Source organism: Polypterus senegalus, chromosome 1, assembly GCF_016835505.1.
Source record: "Polypterus senegalus isolate Bchr_013 chromosome 1, ASM1683550v1, whole genome shotgun sequence".
NCBI classification, from domain to species: domain Eukaryota; kingdom Metazoa; phylum Chordata; class Cladistia; order Polypteriformes; family Polypteridae; genus Polypterus; species Polypterus senegalus.
Genome location: NC_053154.1, coordinates 108,372,833 through 108,399,534, shown reverse-complemented (window position 1 = coordinate 108,399,534; position 26,702 = coordinate 108,372,833). Strand labels below are relative to the sequence as shown.

Sequence of the window (26,702 nt, the reverse complement as noted above, 5' to 3'; positions counted from 1 at the left end):
ATGTGCAAGTGGGGATATCTGAGGAAAGGTTGCCCTGTGATGGACTTGTGACCTGTTAAGTTTGGTTCCTGCCCTGTGCCTGATGTTACTAAGATGAACTCCAACTCTCAGTGAACCTCAACTGGAATATGGAGAGAATGAAAATATACAGATGAAAAGATTTCTTTCAAAATGGCTTACTATTAAATTAGATTAGATATACTTTATTTGCCCCCGGCAAAGTGAAATTAAAAATGCTATGTTGTAAAAATAACATTAATGTCTAAGGGATACAAATGAATGACTGAATAGGAATGCTCACACCAACAGTTGTCGTTCTTTGTGCATTGCATGGTGTACAACTCTGTTGTTTCAGACTGGCGTTCACATTTATTACACAGAAACATTCCGGCCTCCACAAGCTGACACACACCAGGATGTTAGCGTACTTCTCGGTCACACACTGCACATGTGACTTTTTTTCTATCCATCATGGTTGAACAGTCCCACTTACCTCTAGGTTGAACTCATTGCTGGTGTATCGGCCATTTAGCTCAGAACATGTTAGACGAAACTTGCGTTGAAAAATTCCGCCTGCATGCCAGTGGTGATAATGCACTTTCCTCAGCACCTGTTCATAGTTTGACAAGGTGTCCACTCCTGCAAAGACAAAGGGATGTGGTAGGCACTGACACGGGCACATTGGAAGGCCGAGGCCAGACAGGCTGGCTGTCCCTATTTTGAATTTGAGCAGGGCTATTTTTTGTGCATTAACATACCCCTTTTATTAACCATCTGACTAAGTGCCACCCAATGCAGTAAGTACAATTTCACACAAAACTGGACAATGTTATGCTGGACATGGCACCTCACAAACTTTCAGAAGGCTGACTGGATGATAAATGTGGATGTAATCCAGTTATCAAACATGTACTATATTGGACAGTTCCAGATGTGTAATGTGCAGACAGGTTTAGTTATTTTGGGTAATCCATTTTTGAGAGATATGTCCATAGAATGAAGGAAGCTGCTGCAGTAGGAAGCCAGGTGATTAAAAGGGACATAGTGGTCATCCTTAAATCTTTAACTTGAGGAATGTGAAAGGAGGAGGTAGCTGCTGCTCCATGTAAAGTATCCACCGAGGATGTAATATGGTGGGAAGCAGAGAGCTGTCTGCATGGAACAATGTAACAACACAACATACCTGGAGTGCAGGGACGAGGCCTGGTGCCTTCCGGTCCAGGCAGGCAGGCTTGAAATGATTCCAGCTGAACTTGTGTCAGGTTGAGGAAGCCACCATCATTTACATCTGGCCTGTCAGTCTACTTTACGCCTGCTATAAACCCCCACTTGTGTGCTGCTGCCTCTGCTTATTAACGCAATCAACAGGACAGACAGAAAATTGGAGAAAGACTCCTTGCATCAATCGTGACATATGACATCTTACAGTCTCTGTCTGTCTACTGCTTCTGCCTGTTACTCGGCTTATTTCAGCAAACTGACTTGAGTGGCTAGCAATTTATTTCCAGTCAGAACAGATAAGAAATGCTACTTTGAAAGCTTCCAGGCTGAAAAGATAGTTGACAGGTATCAGGCATGTGCCATCATCTCCAAGTTTTCACAGTAATCAGAACTGAACAAAGGTGCTAAAATGGAGCAGCCGGAGGTGCCTGCCCAACAGGGCAGGATTCTTTAATGCACCACTGGCTTTTGAGATTTGGCCTGAGAAGATTGGCTGTTGCTATATCTGAATTTCAGACTACAGAAAGCATACATAAATAATATACAGTGTGGGGCTGAAAGCATCTGCTGGCAAAAAAGCCTGAGGTGATACAAGAAGAGATGTTCATGATCACGTGTTTGCTTAGCTAATGTCCCATGTCATGTGTTGCGGCCACAACTTCAGCTGCTTATCTGGGCAGCACACTGCGGACAGGATCTGTGAACTGGGCCTCTTTTTTGTTTTTGCTTAGAATTGGGTTATTCTGGCATCCCACAGTGTGGATTTTATTGTGAAGTCCAACCCGAATGCATAAGTGATGTAAATGATTTGGAAAAATATGCAAAAACAAGTTGCTCGCATTTGCAAAAGACACTAAACGAGCTCTGTGTGCAGATTTGTGCTAGAAAGTACACAAGAGGTTTACCAAAATAGGACACAGAATTGGTCAGACATGGGGCAAGCTGTGCTTGAAGTAAACAGCTGTACGGGCTGCCATGTCACATATTATTAGACCAAGACTGTTGTCCATAAAGCACATTCTGTATTTCCGAATAGTCTCTTTACCCTTTATATCCACACCACATGCAAACAGAGTTGGAAGACCAAATGGGATACCAGCTTTTACATGTTGCTTTATTGACTCCAAGTCTGAAGGACTTCTACTAATCTATTTAAGATATTTGTGACCACAGATACAGTATGAAATACAGTGGGCTGGCCTGCCGTTTACCTCACAGTGAATGGAGCAGCAGTGTTTTAGATAGTGTAAAGAAGAGCCTTTAAACATGAAAACACTGACAGACAAAACTGAGACATTCACAATCACAAAGATTGAAACCACTTTGGCCATACTAATTAGATATCTACGTTCTGTTAACCTGGATTAGTTCGTTTTTTTTCATTCTTACCTAATTTAACTTCGTAGACATCTTGTAAAGCACTTTGAGATACATTTGTGTATGAAAGTGTGCTATTGACATACATGTTGTTCAGATGTAATCTTGTGTATTTTTTTCTGAGTTGGTCAAAGTTTCTTTACTTCGGGCCAGTTCACTAGACAACTACTTTTCATCAGTAGGATCCGACCAAGTCATACTTGTATGAATTCTGTGCAAGCTCAACCTAAAGACTATATGGTTTTTTGTAAAGTGTAGTGGACCGGTCAAGGATGGGGAAGACGTTTTTATTTATTAGATGATAGGGAGTGAATAACCTAACCTGATCTGTTTAGCTAGAACTGCATGCTATGACTACTAGGGGGTGCTGCAGCACCCCAAACCCCAGACACAAATCCAAAGAAACAAGTTCCAGGTTTAAATAATAATTTACTTGATAAAAAAAAAAAAACCTGCAACAAGTTTCTCAATGTTTGCACAAGCACAATATATATACAGTAAATTTCTCTTCTTCCTTCACACCTCTCAGGCGGGTTTTTTCTATCCTATCCTCCACTGCTGACGCCAGCTCGCCTGGGAGAAGCAGAGTGGCTCCTTTTATCTCAGACCTGGGAGTACTTCTGGTTCCAGGGCATTGCCAGTAAGAAACACTTCTGGGTCAGACTGAAGCTTTAGAAAGTAGGGATCTCAAATTCCTGCACCACCCTCTTGAGACGCCCAAGGAACCCAATAGGGCTGTTCTATGGGACTACAGCTCCCAGCAAACCCTGCAGGTGTCCATACTGGTACTGCACACTGGGATGCTGCCACCTAGTGCTGTCGGAGGACCCAATGGTGCAAATAAGTCTTCTCCCCCTGTCCTTCCATTACAGTGGCCTCTCAGGAACTTTGATCCACCCATGCTGGGAAGGGTGGACCCAGTCCAGATGGCATCTTCTGCTTGAGGTAGGGTATATCCTGGCATCCTTCTTGGCCATTCAGTATGGTGGTCTCCCGGCCAGGTAAGGCAACATGCACCATCCCGGTCGGGACGCAAGCCCCTGCCTGTCGCCTGCCCATCATGTGTTTGATTTGTGGACCCATAAAAATGTGTTTCTTAATTTTGTCATCAGTTATTTGAAGAAATATTTGTCTCAAATATCAAAATCCTTCACCATCCTTGTTCATCATCTTCACAAAGGTTTTCATAAGTCCAAGATTTATATAAAGAAGAGGCAAAAATATGTTTGATGGGTCAACAAGAGGTGTACGTGCCACACTTTCTTTCCCTGGAACCAAATGCTTATGGAGCTTCCAGTTCTTTATAATGTTATAAAGACTCTTTAGCATGGCTGTGCCATTCACAGATAATGCAACAGTACTTTGTATATCCAAGTAGTGTTTGTATGCTCAGCAGCTAGCAGTGAATCCGTTATTACAGTATATTGTCATTTTGGAACAGAACTGTCCTTGTGCAAATTTCTATTCTTTTTTTCTTTGGCTTGGAAAAAAATTGTTCAACTTAAAAGATGCAGGCTGTTCCACTTTCAGGTATTGACATCATCAACTGGCAGACTTGCATATCAGATCTCTGTAATTCTGGTTTGGAAACATCGGTTCAGTAGGAATTGAGATACTTGATGCTACATGTGTTTTAGTTGTTAACAGCACATGCAGGTATGTAGAGAAAGATAAATATGGAAATACAGATGTTGTAAACTCTTAGGGTAAGCTCCATTGCTAAGAGGCTCGTCCTTTCTTTGTCAGGGACAGCGCCTAATCATATAAATGAAGAGCAGGCCGATTATGGTGTGCCTGATGAGGCAGTGCTTAAGATTTTGGCCTGTAGTTGTTGTCATCACATTACCTACTTGATTTCTTCCAAAACAAAAATATTGATTTGTAAAAAATATCATCAATCCATCCATCCATTTTCCAACCCGCTGAATCCGAACACAGGGTCACGGGCGTCTGCTGGAGCCAATCCCAGCCAACACAGGAACCAATCCTGGGCAGGGTGCCATCCCACCGCAGGACACACACAAACACACCCACACACTAGGGCCAATTTAGAATCGCCAACACACCTAACCAGAATGTCTTAGGACTGTGGGAGGAAACCGGAGCGCCCAGAGGAAACCCACGCAGACACGGGGAGAACATGCAAACTCCATGCAGGGAGGACCTGGGAAGCAAACCCGGGTCTCCTAACTGCAAGGCAGCAGCGCTACCACTGCGCCACCCAAAAAATATCATTGAGATAAAAATATTTTTTTTTTATTATGAATGGTGGGGCAGTGGCAATGCTGCCGCCTCGCAACAAAGAGACTGGGTTTTGCGTCCCGGGTGTGTGTCTCCCTGTGTGGAGTCTGCACGGTCTCCCCACTGTCCAGGTGGGTTTAGGCAGGCAGGTTAGGTGAGTTGGTGCTGTTAATTGGCACTAGTGGGTATGTGTTAGTGATTACCCTGTGATGGACTGGCGCTGTGGTGGTCCTGTATTGATCCCAGTATTTGGGTAGGTTCCAGCTGCCCCCATGTCCCTGCCCTGGATAAGCAAGGTAGGAAAATGGATGGATGAACAGTAATATTTATTACACTATCCAAACCAACTAGCCATGTGTGGAAACACCCCCTATAACATACCATAGATGGAAATTCCAGAGGTGGAGTTGGTGGCATCCAGGTGTTTCCCTTGGAGTTCACTGTGGCCTACTTCTAGACTCTCCTGTTGTGGATCAAGTTCCTCCCCAATCACCAGAATATCGCAGAAATCCAGGCTGTGAATGACTTCCTCCATCAAGCCTGTCTTGTGAACTGGAGCTGCAAGAGGAAAAAAAAGTGAAAAAAAAATAAATAAATAAACCAATGTTAGCAAAGGGCCCAGAGTATGCTATTGTGGCCAGCTCCTGTCATTTACTTGACCCCACGTGTCAATGTTCTTTCTCGCTTTATTGAGCAGCGTTACATGACTGTGAATCCAGAGTGACTGAAGAAGGGGAAGCCGTTACTCTTAATGAAGTATCTTTTTGTAGTTCGTACGCTGAACATGTGCCTCCTGACATTATAATTAAAGGGCACTCAGACTCCTCATAGCTCGTCCTTTTTTTTTTTTTTTAAATACAGCTAGTCTGTGTGCTGAATTACTTTCTTTTATAATCAGACGATGATTTCTGAATCTTTAACCCTTGGCAGCAATCCCCGCCTAGCTTACATTAGCAGCTGTACTGGTGGTCCCGGGCGCTTGTCAGTTTGATGAGACTTTGGAATGAATTCGTTCTAGTATGTCAGCTACAGCACAATCTGAAACACATGCCAAAGTTGTTTTCCTCCTTTAATTAATAAAAACGAAATTGACAATGACTGGATCTCCATGTGGTAGGCAAATTTTAGAATAGGGACGATCAGTGAGGAAAGATGTGAAGGCACATTGCAAAGGCAGTGTGTACCTGCTATTCAAAGACAGCAGACTAACAACAGCCTGGCATCTCATTGTGCCCTGCTTTGAGTCCCCCTTCCTCACGGCTCAATGGTGAATCTTTTAGACGTGAATATCGAGCACTTCCAACTTGATTGAAATCGGCACAGTGCTTCACACTTCCTAGTATCAGGAGCTGCGCTACTATTCTTCACATCACTGGAGCGGCCACACTGCCAATGTTAAGTCAAAGTGTGAGGAAATACAATAACATTTGTTTATACCACACCTTCCAATACAAACTGCAGCTCAAGGGGCTTTACAATGCCTCAATGCTGGCAATATGACTTCTCCCTGCAGGTCAGTGCACACTTGAACACGAGGACCACTTTAATTCACAGGAGAGTGTGGCGGGTGAGAGTGTTGAACAGGCAGCCCGTTCTGGGGTCTCACAAGCTCTTTACCACTTCGTTTTTTTCTGTATCAGCCTCTCTTGCAGCAGTGGGCCGGAAGTGGAAGGATGTGGTGCACCAAACGGGTGGGGATTGTGGGTGCTGTGCAGTATGAGGTGCAAACAGCGGTGTGTCTGTGTGAGAACACCTTTTGGTATGAAGTGCTGCGAGTGATGGTGCCGGTCACCAGCCGGTGTGAAGAGAAGGGGATAAAACCTGGGTAGGACATTTGCACAGCCTTCCTGGGGTAAGGCTTGGCATCCTCTGTGCATTCTTAGTGAAGGTCAGGTGGGGAGCAGCTCTCTCGCTCATTCTTTTGGTAGTCATGTCATGTCGTTTTCTAACCTGTTTAATCCAGACCAGGGTCACGGGGGGACTGGCGCCTACCTCATTGAGCATAGGGTGCAAGGCAGAAAGAAACGCTGAAAAGGGTGCCAGACTATCGCAAGGTGAACACACACACACTATAACACTACAGCATCACCAGTTCGCCCAACCTACATGTCTTTAGACAGTGGGAGGAAGGCAACGCAGACAAAGGTGGAAAACATGCCTGGGTCTCCTAACTGTGAGGCAGCATTGCTACTACTGCGCTACCGGTGCTGCCAGTAACAAAGAAGAGTGGTCTAACTCCACATTTGGGATGCTCTGTCAAGCTTGTTTAATCCAAATTATTCTATGTCGCACTGGATTCTTGATAGAGGAATGGTGCAGTAATAGGCTGGGCTTGTAATTTAAGATATATACTCAGCAAAAAAAGAAACGTCCCTTTTTCAGGACTGTGTATTTCAACAATAATGTTTTAAAAATCCAAATAACTTTACAGATCTTCATTGTAAAGGGGTTAAACAATGTTTTCCATGCATGTTCAATTAACCATAATCAATTAATTAACACGCACCTGTGGAATGGTCGTTAAGACCTTAACAACTTACAGAAAGTAGGCATTTAAGGTCACAGTTCTAAAAACGCAGGACACTAAAGAGACTTGTCTACCGACTGTGAAAAACACCCAAAGAAAGATGCCCAGGGTCCCTGCTCATCTGCGTGAACGTGCATTAGGCATGCTGCAGGGAGGTATGAGGACTGCTGATGTGGCTAGGGTAATAAATTGCCATGTCCGCACTGTGAGACGCCTAAGACAGCTCTACAGGGAGACAGGAAGGACAGCTGATCATCCTCGCAGTGGAAGACCACGTGTAACAACACCTGCACAGGATCGGTACATCCGAATATCACACCTGTGTGACAGGTACAGGATGGCCACAACAACTGCCCGAGTCACACCAGGAACACACAATCCCTCCATCAGTGCTCAGACTGTCCGCAATAGGCTGAGAGAGGCTGGACTGAGGGCTTGTAGGCCTGTTGTAAGGCAGGTCCTTACCAGACATCACCAGCAACAACGCCGCCTATGGGCACAAACCCACTTTCGCTGGACCAGACAGGAGTGGCAAAAGTGCTCTTCACTGATGAGTCACGGTTTTGTCTCACCAGGGGTGATGGACGGATTCGTGCTTATCGTCGAAGGAATGAGCGTTACACCGAGGCCTGTACCCTGGAGCGGGATCGATTTGGATCGATGGCTAGGGCCATTCCCCCCAGAAATGTCCAGAAACTTGCAGGTGCCTTGGTGGAAGAGTGGGGTAACATCTCACAGCAAGAACTGACAAATCTGGTCCAGTCCATGAGGAGGAGATGCACTGCAGTACTTCAAGCAGCTGGTGGCCACACCAGATACTGACTGGTACTTTTGATTTTGAGCCTCCCTTCATTCAGGGACACATTATGAAACATTTTTAGTTTATGTCTTATGGTGTTGACTCTTTTAGTGTTCATACAAATATTTACACATTAAGTTTACTGAAAGTAAAAACAGTTGAAAGTCAGAGGACGTTTCTTTTTTTGCTGAGTATAGTTGTCCTTTCCTTATTTTGAATGTTAACTTTTGTAGTTTTTGCACATTAACAACTGTTATCTCCCTCTGATTACTGCTTCACTTGTCCTCAGTCCCGGGACAGCTTTTAGGGACACACAAAGACATCCTTCCCCTGATGCCATTTCATCGGCCCTGCCAATGTGTGTGCTGTGTTAACTTCTGGTTCTAAGTAGAGAGGAGGGCCCCTCACAGTCCATACTGCAGAAGATTTTGTTGAAGATTCGCAGTATGAAGATAATAAAAAAAAAAAAAAAGTGGCGTTAACAGTGATTAGGTTGCAAGCTGTGCCTTCATTTGTCTTCATTTCACAATTTAGAGTTCTATGATCTGTTAGCGTGGCATTGATCAAGTGCTGCAGCTTAACTTTGTTTTAAAAAATGCATTAAAGTCTCATAAAAAGCAGTACCTACTGTTTTTCTGCTGAGCCCTGTGGCACCAAACATCATGCCCCCTTTATGTAATGTAAAGGGGAAGTGCACTCAAAAAAGTGTCTGAGAAGAAAATGTGAATTGAAGAACAGGGGAGCATCCTGACAATGAGAGAGCTTAGCCACAGGTCAAGGTTCAGGGTGAAAAAATCACAACCAGCGAGCTTCCTGGAGCTAGTCAGAGATACAGTGCCGCTCAAAAGTCTGGACACACATTCAAAATCTTCATGTTTTTGGTAGAAATTGGTGCTGCATTTTTATCAAGATGCCATTAAAATGATTTATAAATATAGCCAAGACAATACTAATGTTTCTAATGGCTGTTACTGCTTGAAATGACTGATTTTTAATTTCTTATTCACTGTAAAGAAGACAGAAACAAATCTAAACGTTTGGGGGATCCACCCTATATATTGCAATAACACAATAAATTGACTGAGCAGAATAGAGTAGTCATCAAAAATGGAGTGAAACCGTGACTGATTTGGAGAGTGGAGTGCTCGGGTTTTATAGGCGCAGGACAGGAAGAAGCGGGTTCTTAGGCAGAAGTGATTAGCCAACCTGAGATGAGATGAGATGACAGTCCACTGCAGGGCCATTTAGAACTGGTCACACCTCCGCCCTTTGGCATGTACAGTAAAACTCGAGGATGTTATGTGAACCCGCACAAACACACGTTGGTCATGCAGGCCTCACATACTGAGCACCCTAGTCCTTGGATCTGTGATGGGCCAGAGTTAAACAAGCACACCAGAATGCTGTCTAATTCACTTTTATTTGTAATATAAACTTTAACTTCAAAATAGCCCCTTGTTTGATGGGGGCTCAAAGGTACGTCATGGTTAGTCTCCGAGGCTTTTGGCCTTCAATCAATAAAATAAGCCCCGAGTGAACAGCAGAGAAGACATGGATACTGACTGGGGATGCTCTTCTGTATATTGGGCATGTTCAGGTATGCAGGCGTCTGCTCCTGTAGTGCCCAGGGGGCTGTCTAACAGGTCTTACTGTTCTCCACATGCATGTGTTTCTAGTATCTGGGATCTGATGGGAACATAGTTGGATCCCCAAAGATTCCCCTGAAGAGTGAGACGTGAGCTGCACTTATATAGCTTTAGTTTTTGACTTATTAGGTCCAGTATATAGAAAAGAAGCTGTGCAGACAAACTCCAGGTTGGGTTTTATTACTCTTTTCTGAGTAAAGAATTTTGATTCCATTGGAAAACTCCTGTTGTTCTGCAAGGGAAGATGGTGCCTGTGGACTCATACGTGGAAGAACAGATGTATTTGCACAATTTGATTATACAGTGGTGTGAAAAACTATTTGCCCCCTTCCTGATTTCTTATTCTTTTGCATGTTTGTCACACAAAATGTTTCTGATCATCAAACACATTTAACCATTAGTCAAATATAACACAAGTAAACACAAAATGCAGTTTTTAAATGATGGTTTGTATTATTTAGGGAGAAAAAAAATCCAAACCTACATGGCCCTGTGTGAAAAAGTAATTGCCCCTTGTTAAAAATAACCTAACTGTGGTGTATCACACCTGAGTTCAATTTCCGTAGCCACCCCCAGGCCTGATTACTGCCACACCTGTTTCAATCAAGTAATCACTTAAATAGGAGCTGCCTGACACAGAGAAGTAGACCAAAAGCACCTCAAAAGCTAGACATCATGCCATGATCCAAAGAAATTCAGGAACAAATGAGAACAGAAGTAATTGAGATCTATCAGTCTGGTAAAGGTTATAAAGCCATTTCTAAAGCTTTGGGACTCCAGCGAACCACAGTGAGAGCCATTATCCACAAATGGCAAAAACATGGAACAGTGGTGAACCTTCCCAGGAGTGGCCGGCCGACCAAAATTACCCCAAGAGTGCAGAGATGACTCATCCGAGAGGTCACAAAAGACCCCCAGGACAACGTCTAAAGAACTGCAGGCCTCACTTGCCTCAATTAAGGTCAGTGTTCATGACTCCACCATAGGAAAGAGACTGGGCAAAACGGCCTGCATGGCAGATTTCCAAGACGCAAACCACTGTTAAGCAAAAAGAACATTAGGGCTCGTCTCAATTTTGCTAAGAAACATCTCAATGATTGCCAAGACTTTTGGGAAAATACCTTGTGGACTGATGAGACAAAAGTTGAACTTTTTGGAAGGCAAATGTCCCGTTACATAAAAAGGCGGTTCATGCTAGAAAATCCTCAAATAAAGCTGAATTACAACAATTCTGCAAAGATGAGTGGGCCAAAATTCCTCCAGAGCGCTGTGAAAGACTCATTGCAAGTTATCGCAAACGCTTGATTGCAGTTATTGCTGCTAAGGGTGGCCCAACCAGTTATTAGGTTCAGGGGGCAATTACTTTTTCACACAGGGCCATGTAGGTTTGGATTTTTTTCCTCCCTAAATAATAAAAACTACATTTTGTGTTTACTTATGTTATATTTGAGTAATGGTGAAATGTGTTTGATGATCAGAAACATTTTGTGTGACAAACATGCAAAAGAATAAGAAATCTGGAAGGGGGCAAATAATTTTTCACACCACTGTAACAGGAGGTTATGAACCACAATGTTTGGCTTTTGTTACAAAGAACCAAAAGAGGCAATTAAATCATAAAACTATATATTGAAAAAGCAATTGAAAACAGATAACAGGATTATATTTTAGATTTGAATTTAGATAATAATCGCTCGAAACATCTTTGGAGATTATTGCCTACTATAGGGGCCTACTGTGCACATAAGCATATATGGGATATTCTCTTAAAGTGTTCTGCACTTGTGCTTGACAATACTGCAGCCTTCACACTGAAGTAGCTTATTGGATAAGATGAACCAAATCACCAAAGCATCTCTACACTCTTCTTACTTGGGTGTGGTAGGTGAGCCTGCATGTCCCGCAGACCCTTAGCAGAGGGTTGTAGGGAAGGGCGAGTCAGACTAAGGAGAGGGTCAATCAAAGAATGATCCAATAACTTCAAGTGCGTAAAGGTTCTAACAAATAAACAACAATGGGACAACCTCTTAGTGACTAGATGGTGGTTAGTGGGAATGGTGACAGTGCAAGGTGTGTAGGGGTCAGAGCAAGGGGTATGCACTGGTCAAGACGCTCGTCTCCGAGTCTGCTGTGCCTCTGATTCTTACTGTTGAAAATTCTGACTCGCATGTGTATGCAGGCCCAAACGTAAATGACAAGTGTGTTGTAATTAGTGTGCCATGATGTAGACTGCATCCAAAACACACACACAGGTCCACCATATTGGACTTGGCTTTGCTCACATTGTCACTCTGTAACTGCGTCATCCCCAGCGAATCACTGATACGAAGCAACAGGTGGGCACGTACTACTGGTGGTGACAATGAAAGAGTTTCAGACAAATAAGACCAGTTTACACAATCTTGGGGCTCTCATTGCCTGCAATTTCATTCAGAGTGTTAGGGACATCACACAGGCTGGAGAAAGGTGCAGCATTCTCCATTGTAGATCAAGTGTGTGCAAAAAGAGACCACGTTTCAAGAAGATTTCCCAGGCTTGTGCCATGGACTGAAAGTGGCTTGTGATGTCAAACGCTCAGAAATGCAACCTGCACCATAGCCTGTGGATTCCCCATGAAAGAAGAAGCCTGATCTGCTTTGGCAGACAACTGGCTGGTAAGAAATTTAGTTCTTTATCTTTTTGCAGCACAAAGGACTGCTCCAGAATTTGGCGTCTGCACTGACTTTGTGCATCGTTGCTCTGGAGGAGGTCTAACTGTACAGCTCCGCTGTGTGTCAGCAACATTTTAAAAAGATGGCGTGGCAGATTTGAAGTAGAGTGCTTGATGGCTTTGATCACTCAAACTTGACAACTGCACATACAATTTCTAAAGTGCACTGAGGTGGCAGTAGGATATTCTAAATGTGATGCAAGACCTCCCTCTTTGCCTACCATTAGCTGATCTCTGTCAGTAAGAGGTTGCTCTGAAAAACACTTTCATAGTGGCAAACATCACTTCACCGCTTGCGTTAAACCTTCTGGGGCAAAGGGCACAGCGACTCCACCTTGAAGACGTTTGTACAAATGCCGACAACGAAGTATTGTCTGTATTAACTATCGACTCACCAAGTGCGATGGATACGTGATCAAATGACCTCAGGTCAGACGAAACACAGTCCTCTTGCAAAATCTTGACTGATGAGTCAGACAAGAGTACTTGCTTGGCGCAGCCTACAAACGTGTCTTTGTTTTTAAAAGCATTGCAAAAGTGTATAGTTTTACAATTTCTGCATCGTTTTCTAGCTAGATCTCAAATCACACAAAATGAAGCTGCTGCGTTTGCTTTGTCACAGCTAACAGAATGGCAGAATATGAACTTCTCAAAGCAGTGATCCTATCTCGTCTGGCTGCGCAATCAAGAGGGAAAGCAATGTGCAAAGGTAGCACGTTCACCTGATGTTTGCAATCTTGTGAACTAAAATGATAGTTTGACAAATCGAACACAATGGGCTAACACTGGCATGAGCTGGTGAAATGTCTGATGTGGAGTGAGCTGCCCTGATTTGGGGCGTTCGTAAGAAATGTAACAATTTATTCCATGAGGTTGAAGTGCCTAGTTGTCTCAGATATTGGAAATATTAAAATGTGTGCTTCAATTTAAATATTGCAAGGCTAAATGCTCTCGATTGTAGTGGAAATCTGTCATTTTTTACCCTCAGATGGAGGTCCTTAGAGTGCTACATCCCTAGCAAAATAACAGCATTTTCATAATTGCTGAGCTTGAAATAGTCTAAAATGATACCCCCACATGGTTACGTTTGAAATTTGTCATTTTAAACCTTCTGTGAGGGGCTCTTAGAGGGCTAGGACCACCGGCAGAGAATCAAATTTGAAAATAATATCATATTTGTGACCAGCAACCTTGAAAAAGCATAAAAAGACACTCCGCATATTACAAATCCCATATTTTTTCAGTGTTTTGTGAAGGCCATCTTGTATTCCATTAGGGGGTAAACCCCTGGGGTCAGTTGATGTGACATGCACAGCTTCAAGTTCTACTGATCATCTTTGCTAGAGACACCCGTTGGTTTACTCTCTTTCATAAGGGTGTAATTTCATGCACAGAATTTGGTCACAAATGGCCTAAAAATGAAGACTTTCTGGGTCTAGATGGCCATAAATGGAGGGAAGCTCTATTCCTGCATAAGTAGATGTCACAGCAAGTCAACGGCATATCATACGTGGGGGGGTTTCTCATACTCGTGAGTCAAGAGGCATTCGATAACAAAAGTGAAGTAATTCATATGAACGCAAAATGAAGGCACGTTCATCTGTCTGATTAAGACTGAATTGTAGGCTTTCACTAAATTCATCTGTGCACTTGCTGCTTGCCGTATTTGTGTAACTTAGAAGACCCCTAAAAGCAGAGTTGTGAACATAGCTGTCAGATTTGCTAGTAAGGTGCAAATGATGTTAAAGAGTTGCTATCTGTAGTTTTAGACTTTAATAGACAGTTTAATAAAAGTTTAGAACATAGTTTGGTGAGCGGCGTTAAACGTGTTTTGTAGGCCGGACTTTGGGTGACATTGGTCTAATGCCAGGTCACCTCTATCACATTTGTTATGTGTAAAAGACCTACTATTGAATCAGCAAAGATACGGGTGGGGTATTGCTGCCAGACCTCGGGCTGTATCAGTGGCTGTACAAGTGGCGTCTGGTCCGGCCTTAGCTGTTTTATTCAGTGGTGCGTCCTCCACCCTTGTCTATGGATACTAAGTACTGTAAATCAAAGAGTGCAGCCCGGAGATCTCTTTCCACGCTCGCCTTTACTGTTTTTAACCAGAAGTTTCTACCCACTGACTGCACTACCAGAATGAAATGTGCTTTGTGAATATGGTGGAGAGGCAACTAGGCCCAGCATGGCACACTTTTACTCCTGTTTTCCATAATCCCATTACTTTGCATCCAAGAACAGGTAAGGCTATTGAATCATTCAGTAATGTATTTAGCGGTTTCTGGTCTCTGGAAATTCTAGTTGGTAAAGTACACCTTTTCTAGGTTTTCTTTTTCCTTGATTTACAACTTAGATCTGTTTTTAAAGCGTGTGGGGTCCCAATCACATCCGCTCTTCATTCGTATCTGCTTTATAATTTCTTGCTTGCTTTATCCCCTGATGACAATCAGTGTCTACTGTATATACACCACCCACTTGCCACCCTTTGTCAATTACATGGGTGCAGCTCCTGGACCACCTTCTACCACATCTGTTTCAATTTAATTTTCAAAAAAAAAATTTATTTAGAGAATCAATTCATATTTGTTCATCGTTTTCACCACATTCACCCGAGTGATACGCAGCAGGTCTGATTCCTGGTCTTAAGTGACATTTTTGTTTCTTTTATGTACTTTTATTAACATGTTTTGGGAATGTCTGCCAGTGTTTTTTGGTATGAGCTGCTCTGTGTTTTGGCAATGGAGTGTCCATTCTCCCTGTTAACACCGCTCTTCTTCCTCATATTTCTTTACTACTCGTGCTCTATCCCTCCATTATCTGGCAGTTGAGCTATTTTCCTTTGGAACAACAGTTACAAAGCTTGCCGTAGTATTTCATTGGAAAACGGATGATTCCTTTGCTATTGTCATTAGAAATCCTCCTTTTTTAATTTGACTCTATTAGAACTCTCCATAGCAAGGATCAGTGAAACATCTGGTCCTTACACTGACAAATGGTCTGAAATAATACAGCTGCTATAGGTCCAGGTGCCCTCCAGTCACCATTTCATCCTTAATTCTTTGATTATTACCACCACTGCATTTTCCTTAGTGTGGCTGCACCTCGCTCATCAATCTACTCTTGACCTCTAGACTTTCCTTGTAGTGTTTACTAAAAACTCAAAGTATCTGTAGGGCTGTGTTTTATGGTTTATTGGGGGTTATGTTATTGCATTATACTGGTAAAACTGATGTATGTCTTTTTAACATGTTTATTTTTTTGTGTTTCTTAATAATAAAATAAATAATTTATCTAAAAATAAATAAGACAGATTAATACAAGATCCCATACCATTTTCTAACCAGGGTCACAGGGGGCCAGAGCCTATCCCAGCAAGCACTAGGCAGGAACAATCCCCTGGACGGGGTGCCAGTCCATCGCAGAGTGTACGGATGGACAGACAGGTAGACAGCAAAGGTCCTAACTAGATAGATTAATAGGATTATATGTGACAGCCATGAAAGGAACTGTATAAATATGATTGATAAATACAAAGATGAGGCACTATATGGTGTGCATCTAATACACATCTTTCTTATTTTCATGAAAATTTAAGGAGATATGCACACACTCTGGAAATGTGTCTTCTCCAATCATATGAGCAGCAGGATCACAGCGATCTAAGGCTGCCTTCCTAAAGTGAAAGTCTCCATAGCAACAGAATGCTTTGAAATAAACTATAAGAAATGTGAGGCACCAGTGTCACACAAGCAAAAGAACATACATTGTTGAACTCCACCAGCAGGACAAGAGCTGCCAGGCCTCCCAAAATACTCATACTTAGGAGAAAAGGAAAGTTACTTATAGTAGACATGAACTCCCTTGTCTCCTCTAGCCACTGGCCATGGGCTGAACTACACCTCACGTGTGGCTCAATAAAGTGGATTTGCATGTAACGTATGCAGCTCTAGATGAGATTTGAGTTTTACAGTATAATATTATATATACGTGTATAAAGTCTACATTGCCAAATGAAAATGTCTTTGTAGATACATTGTGGTTTGGAGTGTGACTACTTTATAGGGAGGAGGCCTCAGAATGCCTCCTCCAAAGCAAAGGTACTGTGAGTTCGCCAGCATGCAAAGAGGATGCCATCACCTTGATCCTTCATAGAGTACTGGCTCACCTGGATAACAAGAGATGGAACTATGTATGAATGCTATCCATAGGCTATAGTTCTACTTTTAACACTATAAACCCCTCCAAGCTCATCACCATGCTTATGAACCAAAGGAACCTACGCCTTCACTATGCAGCTGGATCCTGACAAGCAGACTCCAGGTGGTTTGAGTGTGTGGCCTAACTTCATCATCTCTCCTACTCAATAGGGGTGCTCCACAGGGCTGTGTTCTGAGTCCTCTGCTGTACTCCCTCTACATGTATGACTGGACAGCCGTACGAGACTCTATCATTATTTTGAAGACTGCTAATAACACAGCTATGGAAGGTCTGAGATCTAACAACACTGAGCAGGCTCACCTGGGTGAAGTGGAGAGTCTGTCACACTGGAGTCAGGACAACAGTCTACTTCTGAATGTCAACAAGACAATTCGGCTGATTGTGGACTTTAGGAGAAAATAGCAAAGGCACTACCATTACTTCAGTATGAACAATACTCCAGTGGAAAGAGTGAACAGTTTTAGTAACATTGGTGTCCACATCACAGAGGACACGACCTGGTCCAAGCACATTGACACCTTGGTAAGGAAGGCATTACAATGTCTTTAGCACCTCAGATGCCTCAGGGATTTCAGGCTGCTCTCCCAATTGCTAAAGAACTTCCACACATCCAGCACTTAAAGTGCCCTGACATGAAGTATTATCGCCTGGTTTAGGAACAGCACGCAGCAGGACCACAAGACTCCACAGATACATCCACCAAGCGATGAGGAACAAGGGCAAAGAAAACTATCAGGGATATCAGTCATCCAAACAATAACCTCTTTTCTGTGCTGTGGTCAGGTAAATGAGTCCGCTGTCTGAAGACCAGTTCAGAGAGACTGAGGAGAAGCTGTCTCCCACAATCCATCTACATATTGAATGAAGACTTCATGATACCCTATTGTTAACTCTCCTACATCAAGCAGTTTATCTAGTTATTATTGTTCATCACCTGTTTTATAATTCAATTATAATGCATCCTATTGTAATCATTTAACATTACAATTTTACAGATATTTGTTAAATCATGTATTATTGTTGTTGTTGTTTTATATTCTTCATGAATGCAAACTCATTGGAGTTTATCAGCTAAGCACTTCACTACATAATGTACTGTATATATAATTTGTATGTGACAAATAAAATTGGATTCGACTTGACCTTCTATACCAACCGTATGCACCTTCAACTGGGCTCAGAAAATGGGGCGCCGTGCTGCCTGGACCTATGCTGTTGGATGGGGGGATGTTTACTGCACAAAGAAAACATGCAGGCGGTGCAGATGGGGTTACACCTAATGTGAAATCTAGATTCGTAAGAAGAAGGAAAGACCCTTCTCCCTCTGCCCCTTCCTTTGGCAAAGTGGAGACAACAGGGTGTCAGAGACGGCACTGTCTCACAGTTATTGGAAATTCAGTTTTAATATACCATTTGGCTTCAGGCACAAACAAACAATGAGTATGGAGCCCTTGAGATTGATCCTGGGAAATCTGCATTTAAAAAGATTTTGTTCCACTGCAATAATGATTACATTGTTTGATTTTTCGCATAACCTGATTCATGCATGACTATGATTTATGAGAGACCACCAGGGCACTTAGTCTCACATTGACTTTTTGGACTTAAAACTTCTAGAACTTGAATTGCCCTATGTAATGAGAAATGAAAAGTGGCGACCCCTTAGTTAGAATACACTTTTAATAGAATAACCAGCATCCTTGGTTTATTGGCATGTCGGTAACCTGGTACAGTTGATCTCAACCTCAAAACAGTAAGAGATCTGGAGTTGTATCTGTTAGCAGAGGTTGGGATAAAGATCACGTATCACCGTTCTACAGATCTGAAAGCACAGTACTCTCTGAAAACCAGTTAATGACTCTTTACATAGTAACATATTTAAAAAGTGAAATTATTGAACTGCACGGACGATTAGAGACCCGGTCCTATACTAAATGTCAGTGGAAGGCATAGCAGACCAAGTCATTTGTTTTTCCACTACATAGTTGGGTGGTCTATTCAAAGATTCAGATCTAGCAGAAGATCAACATTCAGCAAATGCAGAACAAAGCTGTTACGAAGCTATGCAGCATGCTCATGGTGCCAACAAGGGCAGCTTCAGTACTTCAGTGACCCAGGTTAACTTTCTAGTCTGGCCGCAGTTGATTTCACTCTCATCCTTGATTGGTCAACCTAACCTGACCCGGTGCCAGTGAATAAGGGTGTGCGAGTGCGCCCTACCAGTCATTCAGGGCTTACATTTTTGTTGACTTTAGTGTTGCACGAATAAGCTCTGGCCTTCATGACCCCCCACTCAAATAAACAGGCTGTGGAGACAGTTGAATGACAATTATAATGACAATCTGAGGAACGTAAGACAAAATTCAAAAGGATATAAAAAAAAAACAGTAAATAACAGAGGAGTGAATTCAAATCTTTTAGATTTGTATCATTGCTATGTGTGCAGTTTAGATCACCAATATAAAGCTCATCATACCCTTGCACTCCAAACCATCCTGGGATATCTGTATAATAAAAGCTGTTATGCCAGAGCCCTGTTAACAGACTACAACTGAAGGACCATCAAAAGTTAGGAATCGGTACCAACCTCTGCAACCTGATTTTGGATTTCCTAATCCCCTAGGCCTCGCCATGTGCAGACTTGCTGTGTTACATAATCCACGCCGGCCCTCAACACATGCACTCCACATATGTTCTGTGAACTACCATAATATTGTAGAATTTCCTTCTTTTTCAGTTTTTGTTAGCCTAAATTTTAAATGTAGACCACTGGCATATTACTGTGTACCTTTTCACCATTTTAGGTCATTCACTTCAGTTGATTACGTTTTAAGAAAAACTGGAAAAACTGAAGTGTTCTACTTCACTTTTGACCGGTAGTGTAAGTATACATGGCAAGAAACTTGAGACAATTGGAACAAAAAATACAGAAAACATAAAATCGCCAAGAATGCTGGTCCTCTCTAGCCTTGGAATTGGGTGAGAAAAACAATTTTTCTATTAATTCACAGTGGTGTTGGTGGTTGAAAAACAATCAAGTGTCAATGTTGAGATGTCAAAGAACATTGCTTTCCTAGTGAAACTTGAAATGCAGACGTAAACGTGTTCCAGAAGGAGCAGGATTAGCACCTTCATGAGGCATTACACCGAGACCTTGGAAGCAGCTGCCTCACATGAACAAGGTCATCTGTGTCCGATTTTTGTTTCTACTAGCTAGAGATATTTGGTAACAACATGCTTTTGAAGCTGATCAGGCTGATCAGGACACAGAGAATTACAAACTCTTATCAACTTACTTCGAAGAAGGAGAAGAAGAGGGGGGAGACATGTCCGGAGGCAGAAGGAGAGGAGGAAAGTAAAGAGAGTGGAACTGAGGGTAGGAACTTTGAATGTTGTTAGTATGACTGGTAAGAGGAGAGAGTTAGCCAATATGATGGAGAGAAGGAAGGTTGATATATTGTGCGGGCAAGAGATTAAGAGATTAAGAGATTATGGAAGTGGAGTAAGGGTAGGTGGATCGGAGGTGGATTCAAATTGTTCTATCATGGTGTGGATAGGAGGAGAAATGGAGTAGGGGTTATTCTGAAGGAACAGTATGTCAAGAATGTTTTGGAGGTGAAAAGAGTGTCAGACAGAGTAATGATTATGAAGCTGGAAATTGGCGGTGTGATGATGAATGTTGTTAGTGCATATGCACCGCAAGTTGGGTGTGCAATGGGTGAGAAAGGAAATTTTTGGAGTGAGTTGGATGAAGTGATGAACAGTTACCCAAGGGACAATGAGTGGTGATTGGAACAGATTTCAATGGGCATGTTGGTGAAAGGAACAGTGGAGACGAGGAGGTGATGGGTAGGTATGGTGTCAAGTAGAGGAATGAAGAAGGTCAGAGGATAGTGTATTTTGCCAAAAGGATGGACATGGCTGTGGTGAATGCGTATTTTAAGAAGAAGGAGGAACATAGGGTTACGTACAAGAGTGGAGGAAGATGCACACAGGTAGATTACATCCTATGCAGAAGAGTTGATCTGAAGGAGATTAAAGACTGAAAAGTGGTGGCTGGGGAAAATGTAGTTAAGCAGCATAGGATGATGGTCTGTAGGACGATGCTGGAGATTAAGAAGAGGAAGAGAGTGAGGGCAGAGCCAAGGATCAAATGGTGGAAGTTGAAAAAGGAATACTGCAAGGTTGTGTTTAGGGAGGAGGTGAGACAGGCACTGGTAACTGAAGAGTTACCAGACAGTTGAGAAACTAGAGCATTTGGAAAGAGGAAGGATGAAAAGGAAACCTGGTGGTGGAATGAGGAAATACAGGAGAGTATACAGAGGAAGAGGATGGCAAAGAAGAAGTGGGATAGTCAGAGAGATGCAGAAAGTAGACAAGAGTACAAGGAGATAAGGTGCAAGGTGAAGAGAGAGGTGGCAAAGGTTAAAGAAAAGGCGTATGATGAGTTGTATGAGAGGTTGGACACTAAGGAGGGAGAAAAGGACCTGTACCGATTGGTTAGACAGAGGGACCGAGCTGGGAAAGATGTGCAGCAGGTTAGGGTGATAAAGGATAAAGATGGAAATGTACTCACAAGTGAGAAGAGTATGTTGAGCAGATGGAAAGAGTACTTTGAGAGGCTGATGAATGAAGAGAACGAGAGAGAGAGAAGAGGTTGGATGATGTGGAGATAGTGAATCAGGAAGTGCAACGGATTAGCAAGGAGGAAGTAAGGACAGCTTTGAAGAGAATGAAAAATGGAAAGGCCGTTGGTCCAGATGACATACCTATAGAAGCATGGAGGTGTTTAGGAGAGATGGCAGTGGTGTTTTTAACCAGATTGTTTAATGGAATCTTGGAAAGTGAGAGGATGCCTGAGGAGTGGAGAAGTGTACTGGTGCTGATATTTAAGAATAAGGGGGATGTGCAGGACTGCAGTAACTACAGGGGAATAAAATTGATGAGCCACAGCATGAAGTTATGGGAAAGAGTAGTGGAAGCTAGGTTAAGAAGTGAGGTGATGATTAGTGAGCAGCAGTATGGTTTCATGCCAAGAAAGAGCACCACAGATGCAGTGTTTGTTTTAAGGATGTTGATGGAGAAGTTTAGAGAAGGCCAGAAGGAGTTGCATTGCATCTTTGTGGACCTGAAGAAAGCATATGACAGGGTGCCCCGAGAGGAGCTGTGGTATTGTATGAGGAAGTTGGCAGTAGCAGAGAAGTACGTAAGAGTTGTACAGGATATGTACGAGAGAAGTGTGACAGTGGTGAGGTCTGCGGTAGGAGTGACGGATACATTCAAGGTGGAGGTGGGATTACATCAGGGATCAGCTCTGAGCCCTTTCTTATTTGCAATGGTGATGGACAGGTTGACAGACGAGATTAGACAGGAGTCCCCGTGGACTATGATGTTTACTGATGACATTGTGATCTGTAGCGATAGTAGGGAGCAGGTTGAGGAGACCCTGGAGAAGTGGAGATATGCTCTAGAGAGGAGAGAAATGAAGGTCAGTAGGAACAAAACAAAATACATGTGTGTAAATGAGAGGGAGGTCAGTGGAATGGTGAGGATACAGGGAGTAGAGTTGGTGAAGGTGGATGAGTTTAAATACTTGGGATCAACAGTACATAGTAATGGGGATTGTGGAAGAGAGGTGAAAAAGAGAGTGCAGGCAGGGTGAAATGGGTGGAGAAGAGTGTCAGAAGTAATTTGTGACAGATGGGTATCAGCAAGAGTGAAAGGTAAAGTCTACAGGACGGTAGTGAGACCAGCTATGTTATATGGGTTGGAGACGGTGGCACTGACTAGTAAGCAGGAGACAGAGCTGGAGGTAGAAGAGTTAAAGATGATAAGATTTTCATTATGTGTGACGAAGATGGATAGGATTAGAAATAAATACATTAGCGGGTCAGCTCAAGTTGGACGGTTGGGAGACAAAGAAAGAGAGGCGAGATTACTTTGGTTTGGACATGTGCAGAGGAGAAATGCTGGGTATATTGGGAGAAGGATGCTAAGTATAGAGCTACCAGGAAAGAGGAAAACAGGAAGGCCTAAGCAAAGGTTTATGGATGTGGTGAGAGAGGACATGCAGGTGATGGGTGTAACAGAACAAGATGCAGAGGACAGAAAGATATGGAAGAAGATGATCCACTGTGGCAACCCCTAACGGGAGCAGCAGAAAGAAGAAGAAGATAAACTTACTGTCTTGTGACGACCAGAGTCATGAGAATCAATAGATAGATAGATAGATAGATAGATAGATAGATAGATAGATAGATAGATAGATAGATAGATAGATAGATAGATACTTTATTAATCCCATGGGGAAATTCACTTTCAAGACGGGTGTTTACTGTGCCAGTCAAAAGTGCCTGCCAATGCTCTTTCATTTAACGCCAGCCTGTGTATGTATACAGCGGCATACACCTTTTAAATCTTTACTACTTTGTTTGCAGTTATTCCTGCCGTTACTTGCACGTAGCTGAAATGGAATAGCTCAGGAGTTGTAGTAATCTGTCAGAAATAAAGATGGTGGATTATTTACGGTAATGTACAGTGGTGTGAAAAACTATTTGCCCCCTTCCTGATTTCTTATTCTTTTGCATGTTTGTCACACAAAATGTTTCTGATCATCAAACACATTTAACCATTAGTCAAATATAACACAAGTAAACACAAAATGCAGTTTTTAAATGATGGTTTTTATTATTTAGGGAGAAAAAAAAATCCAAACCTACATGGCTCTGTGTGAAAAAGTAATTGCCCCCTTGTTAAAAAATAACCTAACTGTGGTGTATCACACCTGAGTTCAACTTCCGTAGCCACCCCCAGGCCTGATTACTGCCACACCTGTTTCAATCAAGAAATCACTTAAATAGGAGCTGCCTGACACAGAGAAGTAGACCAAAAGCACCTCAAAAGCTAGACATCATGCCAAGATCCAAAGAAATTCAGGAACAAATGAGAACAGAAGTAATTGAGATCTATCAGTCTGGTAAAGGTTATAAAGCCATTTCTAAAGCTTTGGGACTCCAGCGAACCACAGTGAGAGCCATTATCCACAAATGGCAAAAACATGGAACAGTGGTGAACCTTCCCAGGAGTGGCGGCCGACCAAAATTACCCCAAGAGCGCAGAGACGACTCATCCGAGAGGTCACAAAAGACCCCAGGACAACGTCTAAAGAACTGCAGGCTTCACTTGCCTCAATTTAGGTCAGTGTTCACGACTCCACCATAAGAAAGAGACTGGGCAAAAACGGCCTGCATGGCAGATTTCCAAGACGCAAACCACTGTTAAGCAAAAGAACATTAGGGCTCGTCTCAATTTTGCTAAGAAACATCTCAATGATTGCCAAGACTTTTGGGAAAATACCTTGTGGACTGATGAGAAAAAGTTGAACTTTTGGAAGGCAAATGTCCGTTACATCTGGCGTAAAAGGAACACAGCATTTCAGAAAAAGAACATCATACCAACAGTAAAATATGGTGATGGTAGTGTGATGGTCTGGGGTTGTTTTGCTGCTTCAGGACCTGGAAGGCTTGCTGTGATAGATGGAACCATGAATTCTACTGTCTACCAAAAATCCTGAAGGAGAATGTCCGGCCATCTGTTCGTCAACTCAAGCTGAAGCGATCTTGGGTGCTGCAACAGGACAATGACCCAAAACACACCAGCAAATCCACCTCTGAATGGCTGAAGAAAAACAAAATGAAGACTTTGGAGTGGCCTAGTCAAAGTCCTGACCTGAATCCAATTGAGATGCTATGGCATGACCTTAAAAAGGCGGCTCATGCTAGAAAACCCTCAAATAAAGCTGAATTACAACAATTCTGCAAAGATGAGTGGGCCAAAATTCCTCCAGAGTGCTGTAAAAGACTCATTGCAAGTTATCGCAAACGCTTGATTGCAGTTATTGCTGCTAAGAGTGGCCCAACCAGTTATTAGCTTCAGGGGGCAATTACTTTTTCACACAGGGCCATGTAGGTTTGGATTTTTTTTTCTCCCCAAATAATAAAAACCGTCATTTAAAAACTACATTTTGTGTGACAAACATGCAAAAGAATAAGAAATCAGGAAGGGGGCAAATAGTTTTTCACACCACTGTATATAAAACATAAATTTTATATTGTGCCCCCAAGTAAAGATGGGAAATAATAATCTTTATATTAGTTTGCATGTGTCCATCCGTGCTCGATATAAACAACGGTTGCCACAACTACTATATCCCTCCACACTAATAGCAAGGAATCCATGTGCTTGGCAGAGTTTTGGTTTTAGGCTTATTGTGAAGTCTTCAATTCTTCAATGTAACCAATTATCAACTGTGGCACGTGACTGTTTATTTGGTGCATACTTTGTTACTGACCGAAACTGCATTATGACACTACCATTTTACACCTCCTTTTTCCTTCACTTCAACGTAAGCCTCCCGATAAAATGAAAAGGCACATATAGCCTAGCTGCGACCACCAGAAATGGTTTTGCCTGCTTACATACTCACACCAACAGGCAGAAGCAGAAACATCTACATCACGCCAGACCAACAAGCACAGGCTAGATGCCTTAGAAAAACAAACGCAACGTATGACAAAGAAAAGAGCGACATTATCCGAAGTTCAGCGGAAGCAAGCCTTGCACCTACACAGTGAATGAAAAACAAATTACACACGACCTTTCTGAATAGCAGTGGCAAACTGCCAGACAACAAGAAACATTATGATGGAAAAACTACAGGGATTCCATAACATACTCGTAAAACAAGATATTCCCATTATATTACAGCATAGGCAATTCCTTGTTTGTATAGCATATTGTATGACTATCACCAAGTCACAAGGACAAACATTTAATAATGTCGGAGTTTACTTGCCAGACCCTGTTTTTACCGATGGCCAGTTGTACACTACATTTTCCACAGTTACATCAAAACCCAGGTTAAACGTACAGGTGCTTGCGGGATACACACAGGGGAATATTTTCGCTGACAATAACGTTTATGCAACAAATAGCGTTTTCCAACAATTATTATAGATGTCCAGGTACTACATTACCTGATGGATACACTTCACACATACTGACTTACATGTGTCCTGCATTGCCCTTCTTATCCGATATGTTCTGATAACCTGTCCATGTTACACTTTGTATTGTAAGTATTCATGCTGCTATAAGTGACTATAATAACATCCCATGCTAATCATGTGACTATTCTAATATTGAGTTCTCTCACAAGTCACTACTTATTAAAATAATCACTTCTCTTACTGTAATGTGTGATGTTCTTCTCTCCCTCATCATCATTTAATTAATGCTGTTAATGCTTAATGCTTGCGCCCTGTGCTGGCTAGGATTGGCTTCAGCAGACACCCGTGACCCTGTGTTAGGGTATAGAGGGTTGGAAAATGACTTACTGACTGGTCCAACAGATTCAAAGATCTCCACAAGGCAAGTGTTATTCTTTATCATATTTATAACAAAAACATACGATTTTAATTAAAATAAAACATTTCGAGGTAATGCCATTCTGCAGCTTTTTTGTCATCTGTATTGAACAGCAGACAACTGTTCAACACTTGTAGGTCTACAACATTGCCAGTGCCTTTGATGAAGTTGGGAAATCTGTGTGATAGTTTGAGACCAGTTGAAGAGTAAACTGTTTATCTTCCTCATCATTCATCAGTATGTCATTGTGCTTTTCAGTGAGATTTATCCCTTTTTCTGCTGCGTCGTTCACTACCTTTATGACTTCTCACGTGTGCCGGCAGTTCAGAAATTTTTTAAAGACTGGATCATCAGTCCATGGTTCTGGTGTTTTCTTGAGAAATGATGGAGACTTTTCTTTGCCTTTTTTATAAGGACATCATCAAAAAAGGATGTAGTTCTTTCTGTTACCAGATCCTCCAACTTCATCTGTTCAGAGTCATTTGTCAGCTTAAATGTACAGGTACTTGCAGGTTACACACAAGGGAATATTTT

General features: G+C 42.3%; 1 protein-coding gene across 1 annotated transcript in view; it reads right to left on the bottom strand.

Moving 5' to 3' along the window:
• The window catches only part of LOC120530941 (calsyntenin-2-like), a 662,732-nt gene that overhangs the window by 12,420 nt on the left and 623,610 nt on the right, over positions 1-26,702 (bottom strand). The window contains exons 13-14 of the mRNA XM_039755786.1: positions 5,221-5,397; positions 494-639 (exon numbers count right to left, since the gene is read on the bottom strand). Coding sequence (XP_039611720.1) covers positions 494-639; positions 5,221-5,397 — 323 coding nt within the window. The remainder of the gene's footprint in view (positions 1-493; positions 640-5,220; positions 5,398-26,702) is intronic.